This window comes from Toxorhynchites rutilus, chromosome 1 (genome assembly GCF_029784135.1).
Source record: "Toxorhynchites rutilus septentrionalis strain SRP chromosome 1, ASM2978413v1, whole genome shotgun sequence".
In the NCBI taxonomy this organism is placed as follows: domain Eukaryota; kingdom Metazoa; phylum Arthropoda; class Insecta; order Diptera; family Culicidae; genus Toxorhynchites; species Toxorhynchites rutilus.
Genome location: NC_073744.1, coordinates 57,201,502 through 57,214,040, shown reverse-complemented (window position 1 = coordinate 57,214,040; position 12,539 = coordinate 57,201,502). Strand labels below are relative to the sequence as shown.

Genomic DNA, 12,539 nt, shown 5'->3' with positions numbered 1-12,539 from the left:
TTCTTTAATTAAAATTATAAAATGTAGGAAATTGTTTAATATTATAAAAAATTGTTGATTTTCATGAAAAAATACCGAATTTTTTATTGAAAAAAAGTACACTAAAAATATTTTAAAAATTACAATTCATTTTTATTAAAAATGTCATTTTTTCAAATTCTCAAAAAATATTTGAATAACCCTTGAAATTTCCAACCAGTTAAAAGTTTTTCCAATAGCAACTTTTTCGTGTTTTCTTCGAAAAAATAATACTAATCCTAATTTTGTTCAAAGTCGATAGCGGTATAGTGTATTTGACAATGTTTTAGATCTCATTTAAATAACAACTTTTGTCAAGAACATCAACTTTTTATCTTTTATAGTTTCACTAATGTAGTAATGCCGTTTTGTAGGAGACTCCTGAAAAAATAACGTTCTTCTCATAACATTTCTTTGTGTAAATTATAGTGTTTGACATGTCCTTGACATGTTTTTTAAATAGGGAAAAGATAGCAGAAAATGTAAATCGCGACAATTTATACATAAAAATGTTACGAGTTAAACATTAATAGTAATTTTTTAAAGAAAACATGAAACAGTTGTTGCAGGAAAAACTCTTTCCCTGTAAAAGTGCCTATATTCCGATATATGGGTGATTTGTTGTAAATTGTAATGGCTATTTATACATTTTTTTTCCGAATTAAAAAAAATTCAAATTTTTGGAAAAAATGAATTTTAATTTTCAAAATATTTTTTTTGTCAAATAAATTTAGTTTTAAAAATTTGTTTGATATTTTTGAATGAAAACAAAAAATTTCCTTCTTTAACCATCATTTTGCAGATCTCATAGATTTTGAGTTAATATTTTCCGAAAAAAAAGTTCAAAAATTTCATTTAAAAACTATAAGACCTACAAAATGTAGGTTAGAGAATTAAATGTAGGGAATGAATTGACTTTTCATTAAATTATATCAAACAAATTGAAAGAAAACTCTTTGAAAAAAAATATTTAAAAAATTATAATTCATTTTTCTTAAAAATAGTTAGAATTTCAACAAGATACATTCATACATTGTTGAATGCTTAGAATAAAGTGTATTTAACGTCAATTTCGTTCAAAACAGTTGTTTGTTTATTTATTGTGCTTAAATATGATAATTTCCTCTGTCCAGTTTCTATAAGACCCCTTCAAAATTCATAAGTATTATCAATGAAAAATTCAAAACGATCGGCTGATTTACATGTCAATAATTGGCAACCTTACCATTTAGACTGATAACCTTGAGAATTTGTTTTGGAATACTATTTACCAAATTCTGCTGAACAGATTTCTCGGAATTTTTTCATTTTTCGGAAATTGCGACCTTGAGCTCTTCAATCGTTTTCCCTCAGTGTAGATTCTGCGTACAAGGATCCCCCCTAAGATTTTAAACAGGATTCAAGTCTGGAGAGTGACCCGGCCAGTCCCAAAAAATAAGTTTTTGGTCCTTAATCCATTGCTTAGTTTACTTGCTGGTATAAATAATAGCATTGTTTTGCTGGAATGTGATTTTTTTGTGACGATATCCACGCGAAAACTGTAGAAGAGAGGATTCCAGAATATGTATGTAATTCTTGAATGATGTGAAAGCTATCTTGAGCTTTCCGGTTGTATAGAATCCCACCCAAACCATGCACGAGCCTCCACCAAAATTCCTGGTTGAAAAATACTGATCCTTCTTCCGTAAATCACGCCAGTATTCGTTGAAACCACGAGGACCATTCAAATTGAATTTTTTTTTGTCAGTGAAGATAGCCTACACATTGAAGAAATTTTCGTTATGGTAATAGCAAAATGTATTCTTTTGGAAACATTCTTTGTCACAACATACCATACCATACCAACATACCGGTTCATGTGAGCTTTGGCAAAACTCAGACGTCTTCCGATGTGAGGTGGTAAAAAAGGAGGAGCTTTAATCTTACAAACCCTCTTTATGTGAGGATTTTTTACCAAAATTTGACGAATTGTCACCCGAGTAGTTGAGAAGTTGAAATATTGCTTTATTTGTATAAGCGATTTTAAGGTATTCGAAGCTGTACTAATTATTTCCCGTTTATCCCGGTTAGAGAGCTTCGATTTACGTGGAGCTCTTTACTTCTTACCGTATCCTTGAGGATTCACCAAATAATTGGGCCGAACTTGATGGGATCGTCCAATCCAAAGAGAAATTTCCCTGATACCAACATTTTGTTGGTGAACTGCATCGGTTTGTCTTTCTTCTCTCTCCGTAAGCTATTTTCCCTTCGGCATTTTCCAGATTTATTGATCAAAACAACTAAAACAACGAAAAATGTAGCTGGTCTTATAGAAACTTGACAGTTGAAAAAAAAAAGAAAACATTTGTTTACGCTCAGCGCTTTCACACATACATATGAAAATCATGCTGTTGTCACCAATACCTACACACTAGAATATAAATTGAAACATTGTTTGTTTACAATGACACAAAGCTGCAAGATCATCACCTGGTCTTATAGAAGTTGGACAGAGTGTAATGTTTTATTCCATACAAAATGCCATGTATTTCAGAAATCATAAGAGATAGAAAGTTAATCTCTTCGATAAAAGTTGATATTTTAATAAGATATAAAACTTTGTCGAATACGATATTCCATGGGGGACTTGTTGGAAATTGTAAAAGCTATTCACATAATTTTTGTAAAAAATTAAAGAAAAAAAAATCACTACTATTCAAAAAGTATAAAGGAATGCGCATTTTCACCTGAAAACCGATTTCCGCTTTAGAACAAAGATCAATTTCGATAGTGCAAACATCAAATGGACTAATAACGCTTATCACGATGTAATTGTAAAATAATTGGAAAGTCAATTTTACGAATGTTCCTATTTTACTTTAGAGTTTTCCGCAAATTTTCAATTATCAATCAATTGTTAACATGGTTGGTTGAAATATGTAATATTTTTATGGGACATGATTTTTATTTGTGTGTGTTCAAGCGCTGAGCGTTAACAAATGTATCAATATTTTACAAGTGTCAATTTAGTATAAGACCAGTTACATTTTCCGTTGTTTTAGTTGTTTTGATCCAGGGTACGTTTATGACAAGGTAATCTGGACTCGAAGTGTGTAACGACACGATTCACTTATACACTCTCAACTATGACATCTTAGCTTTGACGGAAAGCAGCGATCGCAAAGCAATTCATTACAAGTGTTTTTTTGTTGCGAATATTACGTGTTTTGCTACTTTTTTTTGTAAATACGTGATAATACGTGAGACAGAGGAGTTCGTGAACCATCAAAGTTAAAATAACGGAATTATTACCCGGGATGTATTGTTTCTGTGCTGCTTTTTGAAACTGGCCTTTTTACGGCGGCTCGACTGCGAAGGAATATATATGAAATATTTCCATGCATGCAGACATCATATCATCCAAAACTCATACGAATAGGTGAATTTAAACAAATCCAGATTATACAATTAGTACAAAAAATAGTTAATTTTCAGCTGTTCCTACTATCAGAAAGGCCAACGATTCTCACGCCTCGGGAAATCAAATCCGGAAGGCTCGCCGAAATGTCTGGATTGACATAAAGCAAGAGTTGGATCCATTAAAATCATCCGTATCATTCGCAGAATCGTCCCATTTTCTAATGGGAGGAAACATGACGATCCCGAGAGGGATATTCTGTCAAAGGAAATCGGGAGCAGCACCATCAACATCTCTAATGAGAAACCGATTTGGCCGGTTCTGATAGCTTAATTCAAGCACTGCGGCAAGAGGTATCGGAGAGCTACATGAAGCTTCAGGAAGCTAAAATCCGAATTGCTGAACCACAATTTCCCCTAGGTTTTGATTAGACAGAAAACCTATAAAACTACTGTAAATCATGATAAGGACAAATTTCTTTATGTCTGCGAGTAAACAACAACAAACCCAACAGTACATCCCTGGCTCTTACTTTGCTATAAAGCGCTGAGTTCCCAGTTGTGAAACAATAACGCGAGAGAAGTACTTGTGAGAGTCAGTTAGAATTTGTTTTGTTTTTTGCTTTGTTTTTTTTTGTCATGTCTGTAAATAGAGAGAGAGGAGAATAAAAAAAAACATTGTTGTTCAGTTTTTGTGCAGTATAAGTAATTGTTAAGACATGTTCCTGAATGTAAAATAAAAAATGTAGTTTGATATTTGTAAGAATAAATGTATTTTGTGCTGTGAAATCTGTGAAGTTTATTCAACCACCAAGTGGAAGCAATCAGGGAACCCCAGAGGAATAGTTGGAATTGCTGTACAATTGCCACCATCAGTGTTGTACCACCCACCACCCGCTGGAATACGGGTTTATAAGGAGGATATTGGTTGGAATACAACATTTTGGTCCTTCGAACCGGATCCAACGAATCAGAACCAAGGATTTGACCATTATAACGTCACCAACAAGTACTCGGACTGGCAATTGAGGACAACCTATTTATCGCAAAAAGAATAATTGATCGGCAGCCATCACTACACAGCACAAATCACAAAAAGGAACAATTGCAATCGTTTGGACACCCACCGGCAGTTATTTTTGTTCAGGTTAGTTAGAGCAAATAATACCTATATGTCCAGCGAAGCTCGCACCATAGTTCGGTACTAACACTGGTTCATTTCCGGAATTCACGTTTTCGAGAACGGGATCGTTAACGAGGATTGAAAATCAACAATCGCAATTGTTGGATTGAGCGCTACATGAACATCCACTTATACATATCTGGAACGCCACGTGAACCAACATTTTGATTGATCCACCACCCACTAAGTTCACCATAAGGAGGCCAGCCACCCTGCATCGCTGTTTTATTGAGTGCTGCATACGAAGAGGAAGTTCATCTGAAATTTTGCCTGGGTGAGTGCATTAGAATAGTATATGCGCCGAAGCTAGGCAAGATTAATACACGTTTTAAAATAAATTTGTATCCTCTTCGATTCATTCATACAACCCACTTCCCTGCACATCAATGAGTGTATTGGTCTACAAGTAAACATATACTGGTTCATTGGTTAATTGTTGCAATTGGGCAATTTCTACTGGTTCATTGATTGGCGCGACGATTAGTTCTCCGGGTGAGTTGGAACTGTATATGTCCACCGAAGTTATTTTACGGAATATTACATAAAATACCCCACCTCTTCGCTAAAACACCTGTCCCATCGGAGTACAAAGTAAAAATTGCTTGGCGATTACAATCTCATCGCTAGACTGTTCGCACATCACATTGGGTGCATCGGTTTACGTTGTAAGGTAAACTACACTAGTATATGCCTAGCGGAGCTAGGACTTCGATAGATATCTACCAACACGTTCAATCCTTTTCAACAACGGTGCCGATAACGTTCCATCAACATGCCGCCAGTAATATCCGCTGCTAAGAAGGCTCCTTCGCTGAAGCTGCTCATAGCGAGGTTGAACGATGTCCAGGCTTCTTTCAACGACATCTGGCGTTTCGTGGAATACTACGAAGAAAATGCAACTGTTACAGATGTTGACATTCGGTTAGAGAAGGTAGATGAGCTATGGGAGAAGTTTTGTGATACATTGGTAGAGATTAGGGCACATGAAGATTATCTCGCGGATGAGGAATCGTACGATAAGGACCGACAGGAATTTAGTGATAGGTATTATCGAGCCAAATCATTCCTCGTAGATAAATCTAAGAAGCTGCAGGGTCCAATGGGGCTGGAACAGTCTGTTCGAATGAACGATTCAGTGGTTTATGGTGTTGATCGCGTGCGTCTCCCTCAAATAAGTTTACCTTCATTCAATGGGGACATAGATGAGTGGCTGAGTTTCCGAGATCTATTCACTTCACTCATCCACCATAAAACGGAGTTACCAGAGGTGGAGAAGTTCCACTACCTCAAGGGTTGTCTTCAGGGGGAACCGAAAAGCCTGATAGATCCGCTGAAAATTACAAGGGCCAATTATCAAATTGCCTGGGATATGTTGTTGAAGCGTTTTGATAACAGTAAACAGTTGAGGAAACGTCAAGTACAATCGCTATTTAAGCTTCCAACATTAACCAAGGAATCAGTCAGCGAACTTCACATCTTGTTAGAGGGATTCGAGAGGGTCGTGAAAAATTTAGATCAAGTCATAGAACCGGAGGACTATAAGGATCTACTGCTTGTCCACATACTTACAGCACGACTTGACCCGGTAACACGCAGAGGCTGGGAGGAATTCTCTACGTCCAAGGAGCAAGATACATTGTCCGACTTAACGGACTTCATTCGGCGACGTGTTCAAATGCTTGAATCTCTTCCCAGCAAATCCGTTGATGTTAAAGGACCAAACCCACTCCAACAGTTTTCGAAACCGAGAACAGCGTTTACGAAAACCAATTATAGCAGCATGCAGAGTTTCGAAGGGCGTTGTGTGGCCTGTAAGGGCGAGCATCTATTGTACCAATGTCAAGTGTTTCATCGGCTAGAGGTAGCGGAAAGAGACGCACTTTTAAGGACCCATTCGCTTTGCCGCAATTGTTTTCGGGTAGGACATCAGGCGAAGGATTGTAAATCCAAGTTTTCCTGTCGAAAATGCCAGGGTCGACACCATACATTGGTATGCTTCAAGACAGAAAGGGAAGGCTTCATGAAGGGTACGGTGGTTGCAAAGGGCAAGGAATCTGGATCAAAGGCATCAACTTCAACCCAAACAGCAAATGTGTCAACCAAAACCGTTTGCACAACGCAGCAGTTCTCTTCTCAGGTGTTACTGGCTACTGCTGTTGTCTTGATGGTGGATGATAGTGGTCAGGTGTTCCCCGCTCGTGCTTTATTGGATTCAGGTTCCGAGAGTAATTTTATATCAGAACGGCTGAGTCAGCGGATGTGTGTCAGCCGAGAAAGAGTGGATATATCGGTTCTAGGAATAGGTGAAGCAGCTACAGAAGTCAAATACCGAATTCGGGCGATGGTACGGTCGCGAGTGTCCGAATACTCGAGGGACATGGATTTTTTAATTCTGTCGAAGGTCACAGTGAATCTTCCGACTTTAACGGTTAATACGGAAGGGTGGTCGATTCCAAACGGTGTTGAGCTGGCTGATCCTGCATTCTTCCAATCGAAAGGAGTGGACGTTGTCTTGGGCATCGAAGCATTCTTCGAGTTTTTCGGAACTGGTAGAAAAATTACGTTAGGTGAGAGACTACCAGCGTTGAATGAATCAGTCTTCGGCTGGGTAGTGTGTGGAGGTTTGTTAGTACCGAGTCAATCAATTCAAGTCAACTGCAACATATCTGCATCAGGAAACTTGGAGTCATTGGTCGCAAGATTCTGGGAATATGAAGAGATTGGAGTATCAAACTATTATTCGCCGGAAGAAACTCGCTGTGCAGAACATTTTGAACGAACGGTACAGCGTGGAATAGATGGCCGATTCACGGTGACATTGCCCAAGGATGAGGGTGTCCTTCGTAGATTAGGAAAATCGAAAGAAATCGCACTAAGACGTTTGCAGGGAACCGAACGAAGACTGTTGCGTGATACTCTACTACGTGATCAGTATTTGGCGTTCATGCAGGAGTACCTTCAGCTCGGTCACATGAGAAGGGTTGATAAGGTTTCTGATGAGGTTCAACGATGTTATCTACCTCATCACCCGGTAGTCAAGGAGACTAGCACTACCACAAAACTACGTGTTGTCTTTGATGCATCTTGTAAAACTTCGACAGGAGTATCATTAAATGACGGATTGCTGGTGGGGCCAGTGATTCAGGAAGATCTACGATCAATAATTCTTCGGTGTCGCACGAAGCAGATCATGCTCGTTGCCGATGTAGAGAAGATGTTCAGGCAAATAAACATCTGTCAAAGGGATAAACCACTGCAATCGATTCTCTGGCGATCTTCTCCCGACGACGAGCCAGAGACCTACGAGCTGGGCACGGTCACGTACGGCACTAAACCTGCACCATTTCTTGCTACTCGTACACTTAAGCAGCTTGCCATGGAAGAAGTCAGTCGTTTTCCTCTGGCAGCCAAGGCAGTTTGTGAGGATACCTACATGGACGATATCATTACCGGAGCGGATGCAGCGGATTTGGCCATCGAGTTGAGGATGCAGTTCGATAAAATGATGAGTGCTGGTGGGTTTCACCTCCGGAAGTGGGCGTCGAGTTCTCAATTAGTTTTAGAAGGAATCAAAGAGGAAAATTTAGCGATTCGAGACTTGGAGGGTATTAATTTGGACCCAGATCCGTCAGTGAAGACACTGGGCCTGACTTGGCTGCCGAAAACAGACACTTTAAAGTTTCAATTCAATATTCCGTTACCGATTACAACCACAGCACTATCTAAGCGACAAATCCTTTCGGTAATAGCTACGCTGTTCGACCCTTTGGGACTCCTGGGAGTTACTATTACAAGAGCCAAGATATTTATGCAAATGTTGTGGACGTTGAAAGATGAAAAGGATGAAAGGATGAATTGGGATACCCCGGTACCTTCGACGGTGGGTGAGATCTGGCGCAGTTATCACCGACAGCTTTCACTACTAAATGAAATCCGGATTGAACGCTGTGTTATAATACCAGATCCAATTCTGGTCGAGATACATTGCTTCTCTGATGCGTCTGAGAAAGCATATGGAGCATGTGTATACATCAAGAGCATGGATTCGAGTGGAAGTATAAGAGTTAGGTTGCTATCGTCCAAATCAAGGGTTGCTCCATTAAAATCGCAGTCTATTCCGAGATTAGAGCTTTGTGGGGCACTTCTTGCGGTATTGTTATTCGAGAAGATTCATGATTCTACGAGGATATCAGCTCAAACATATTTTTGGACGGATTCGACGTGTGTTCTACATTGGATTGCATCTTCACCATCTAATTGGAATGTTTTCGTCGCCAATAGAGTCGCGAAAATTCAAACATTGTCCGAAGGTTGTCATTGGAGACACGTAGCAGGAGTTGACAATCCAGCAGATTTGATTTCTAGGGGGATATCCCCAGAAGACGTCATCGGCAATACAATTTGGTGGCAAGGTCCAGCATGGTTAGAGAAGGGTCCCGATTATTGGCCGACATTCCCGGAAAATTTAGTAGCTGACGAAGGTGATGAGGAAAGGCGCCGAGTCATATCAACCAACGTGGCTTCAGAAAAGGTGGACTCAAATGATTGGTATTTCGCGAAGTTTGGAGCTTTCGTCGATTTGATACGACGTACAGCTTATTGGCTACGATTGATAAAAAGCTGAAAGAGGCAGAAAGATTGCTGATTTCGAAGGTTCAACAAGAATGTTTTTATCCGGAATGGAGAACCCTCTCTAAAGGTGAAACGATTCCACGCAAATCTCCGCTGCGCTGGTATAACCCATATATATCTACGGATGGATTGATAAGAGTTGGAGGACGATTAAAGCATTCTAAAGAATCCGAAGATAAGAAGCATCCAATTGTTTTGCCCGCTAGGCACCATTTTACGAGATTGATTATAAGACACTATCATGAGAAGTTGCTTCACGCAGGACCTCAACTGCTACTAGGAGCAATAAGACTCCGATATTGGCCATTAGGTGGAAGGAATCTCGCTCGCTACACTGTGCATCACTGCCAAAAGTGTTATCGATCAAAACCGTCTGCAATCCAGCAGTTCATGGGAGAGCTGCCATCGGCACGGGTCACCGTATCTCGTCCGTTCTCACGAACGGGCGTTGACTACTTCGGACCACTTTATCTAAGATTAGCCCCGCGACGACCAGCAGTGAAGGCCTATGTAGCGATCTTCGTTTGTATGTGTACCAAGGCAGTACACTTAGAGCTGGTGAGTGATTTATCTACCGACCGGTTTCTGCAAGCGCTGCGGAGATTTATCTCAAGGAGAGGGATGTGTACGGATATTTACTCCGACAATGGCACCAACTTCATCGGAGCTCGCAATAAACTTCGGGAAGTATTGAAATTGCTGAGAGATAGCAGCCACCGAAATCAAGTGTACAAGGAGTGTTCCAATCAAGGGATTCAATGGCACTTTAATCCACCTAGCGCGCCACACTTCGGAGGCTTGTGGGAGGCAGCCGTACGATCAGCAAAAAACCATTTATTGAAGGTTCTTGGTGAGAGTGTGGCGACTCCCGAGGATATGAGCACATTGCTCGTTCAAGTGGAAGGATGCCTTAATTCAAGACCGTTAACACAAATGTCTGAGGACCCGAATGACTTGGAACCGTTGACACCGGCCCATTTCCTCATAGGAACTTCTTTACAGGCGATTCCGGAAGAAAATGTGGAAACAATGCCCACTAATCGTTTGAATTATTGGCAGTTAATCCAGAAACGGCTACAAGACTTCTGGAAGAGATGGCGTAGAGATTATTTGGCCCAGCTGCAAGGAAGGATGAAGCGATGGAAACCACCTGTTGACATCGTAGTTGGTAGGTTGGTAATCATTCAAGACGACAATCAGCCCCCTATGCGGTGGAAAATGGGAATAATTATGGAGGTACATCCTGGGGATGATGGAATTGTGCGGGTGGTGACACTTAAAACATCTGCAGGAATATTGAAACGACCGGTGGAAAAATTATGCGTTTTGCCAATCGAAGAACCCAGCAATTAAGCCTTTGGACGTAAATTTGTTGCTCCCAGATTCCTTTCCCGTCGAAGAGGTTTTTTGTGTCATTTCAGAAATATGGTATTTCAGGGTGGGTGAGGATGTCTGCGAGTAAACAACAACACACCCAACAGTACATCCCTGGCTCTTACTTTGCTATAAAGCGCTGAGTTCCCAGTTGTGAAACAATAACGCGAGAGAAGTACTTGTGAGAGTCAGTTAGAATTTGTTTTGTTTTTTGCTTTGTTTTTTTGTCATGTCTGTAAATAGAGAGAGAGGAGAATAAAAAAAAACATTGTTGTTCAGTTTTTGTGCAGTATAAGTAATTGTTAAGACATATTCCTGAATGTAAAATAAAAAATGTAGTTTGATATTTGTAAGAATAAATGTATTTTGTGCTGTGAAATCTGTGAAGTTTATTCAACCACCAAGTGGAAGCAATCAGGGAACCCCAGAGGAATAGTTGGAATTGCTGTACAATTGCCACCATCAGTGTTGTACCACCCACCACCCGCTGGAATACGGGTTTATAAGGAGGATATTGGTTGGAATACAACACTTTATATGTTTTGAAACATTTGAATACCTGATTTGACACAGGTGCGCTGAACTAGAGCATTTAAAAAGCGGACAAACAAAGATCATAATTTCGACTGGACAAACCAACATGATTTACCTTAGATATTTAAATTGTGTTTTGATGAAAGCTTGCAGTTGAACATAATTTCATAGAATCGGATAGTTTCTTTCTCGTAGCTGTCAGATACGTCTCGCTTGGATGTTACGCGTAAACCGATACCTCTAAAATCCTGCATTCAGTAAAATATCCCAACCAAAAAGGCCAACATAAAAAAGGGTCACACAAATCCCGCACCCAGGACCGGTATTAGACGACGTGTGAGGTAGAGAGAGGCCCAGAAAAGGCACCGCGCGCGCTGTGGTCTGGAGCTGAAACTGAAACATTATATGACTCATAAAAAGTCGACACACGCAAACACGGGAAACAGTAGCATGGGAATTGTGGCTACCCATCGAGTTAGACCACATGCCACGAGCTCGCTGGTTGGGGATCGTCTTACACTGCGATTCACAGACGGTAGCCAGTTACCGCGCCCCAGCTATCCGATTATCAGGAAATTGTCTAGAGCGAACAGCAATGTTTACCTTCCAATTACCGCAGTGCCGAAGAGTGTCGCTAGCCAACGAAACCAATGTGCACTTATCAAACGCGGTGTTTGTGTAATCTATTGAAAGTTCAACGCGCGACGGAAACCTGCCCAGACGATCTGAGATCAGCATCGACAGTATTAACAGTTATTTACAGGAGCTATTCCATGGCGCCGTTTGGTTCAATCGTTTGTTTGTCTGTTTCAATATATGCCCTCGAGGATGAATGTGTATCTTGCGTACCGTAAACAGTTGAGTTCCCTGACCTGAAGCCGTGAATGTGCGATTGTTTAATTTCTCAATAATTATTCACAGTGCTCCGTCCTGTTTGGTTATTACTTTGTTGGTCCCGGTAATCTTTATTGATTCGTTCTGTTATGGTTCGATTCCAGGAGTGCTCTGTTCTCATTTGTTTGTATTTTTGTATTTGTATTTGTTTGTATGTTTTAGGGTGGCAGCGAAAATGGTTATGTCAAATTTCAAAAAACCGACCATGTACATTTTGTTTATTGGCCCAAAAAATAACCTGTGTAAAGTTTCAGCTCAATCGGACATGATCTAGGGGTGCCTCAAAGCGCTTGAAGTTATGATTATTTGATTCTCGAAAATGGGGGAGTAAAGGAAATTTGGAAAAAATATTTTTTTTTTCGATGCCAGATGACTTAAAATGCGTAAAAAACGTCGAGATCTCATCTAAAAAATCGACCTTTTGGGAAACTTTGAGTGCTTTGAGGCACCACTAAATCAGGTTCGATTGGGCTGAAATTTTGCACAACTCATTTGGGTCAGTAAACAA

The 12,539-nt window shown here is 40.0% G+C and overlaps 2 protein-coding genes across 10 annotated transcripts in view; one reads left to right on the top strand and one right to left on the bottom strand.

The window, feature by feature from the left end:
• LOC129777929 (mpv17-like protein) overlaps positions 1-12,539 on the bottom strand; it is a 505,117-nt gene that overhangs the window by 280,818 nt on the left and 211,760 nt on the right. The window lies entirely within an intron of this gene.
• Positions 5,370-10,582, top strand: LOC129781428 (uncharacterized). Its single transcript, XM_055789173.1, has 2 exons — positions 5,370-8,652; positions 9,492-10,582. Exons 1-2 carry the CDS (start codon positions 5,370-5,372, stop codon positions 10,580-10,582), a joined length of 4,374 nt encoding a protein of 1,457 aa, XP_055645148.1.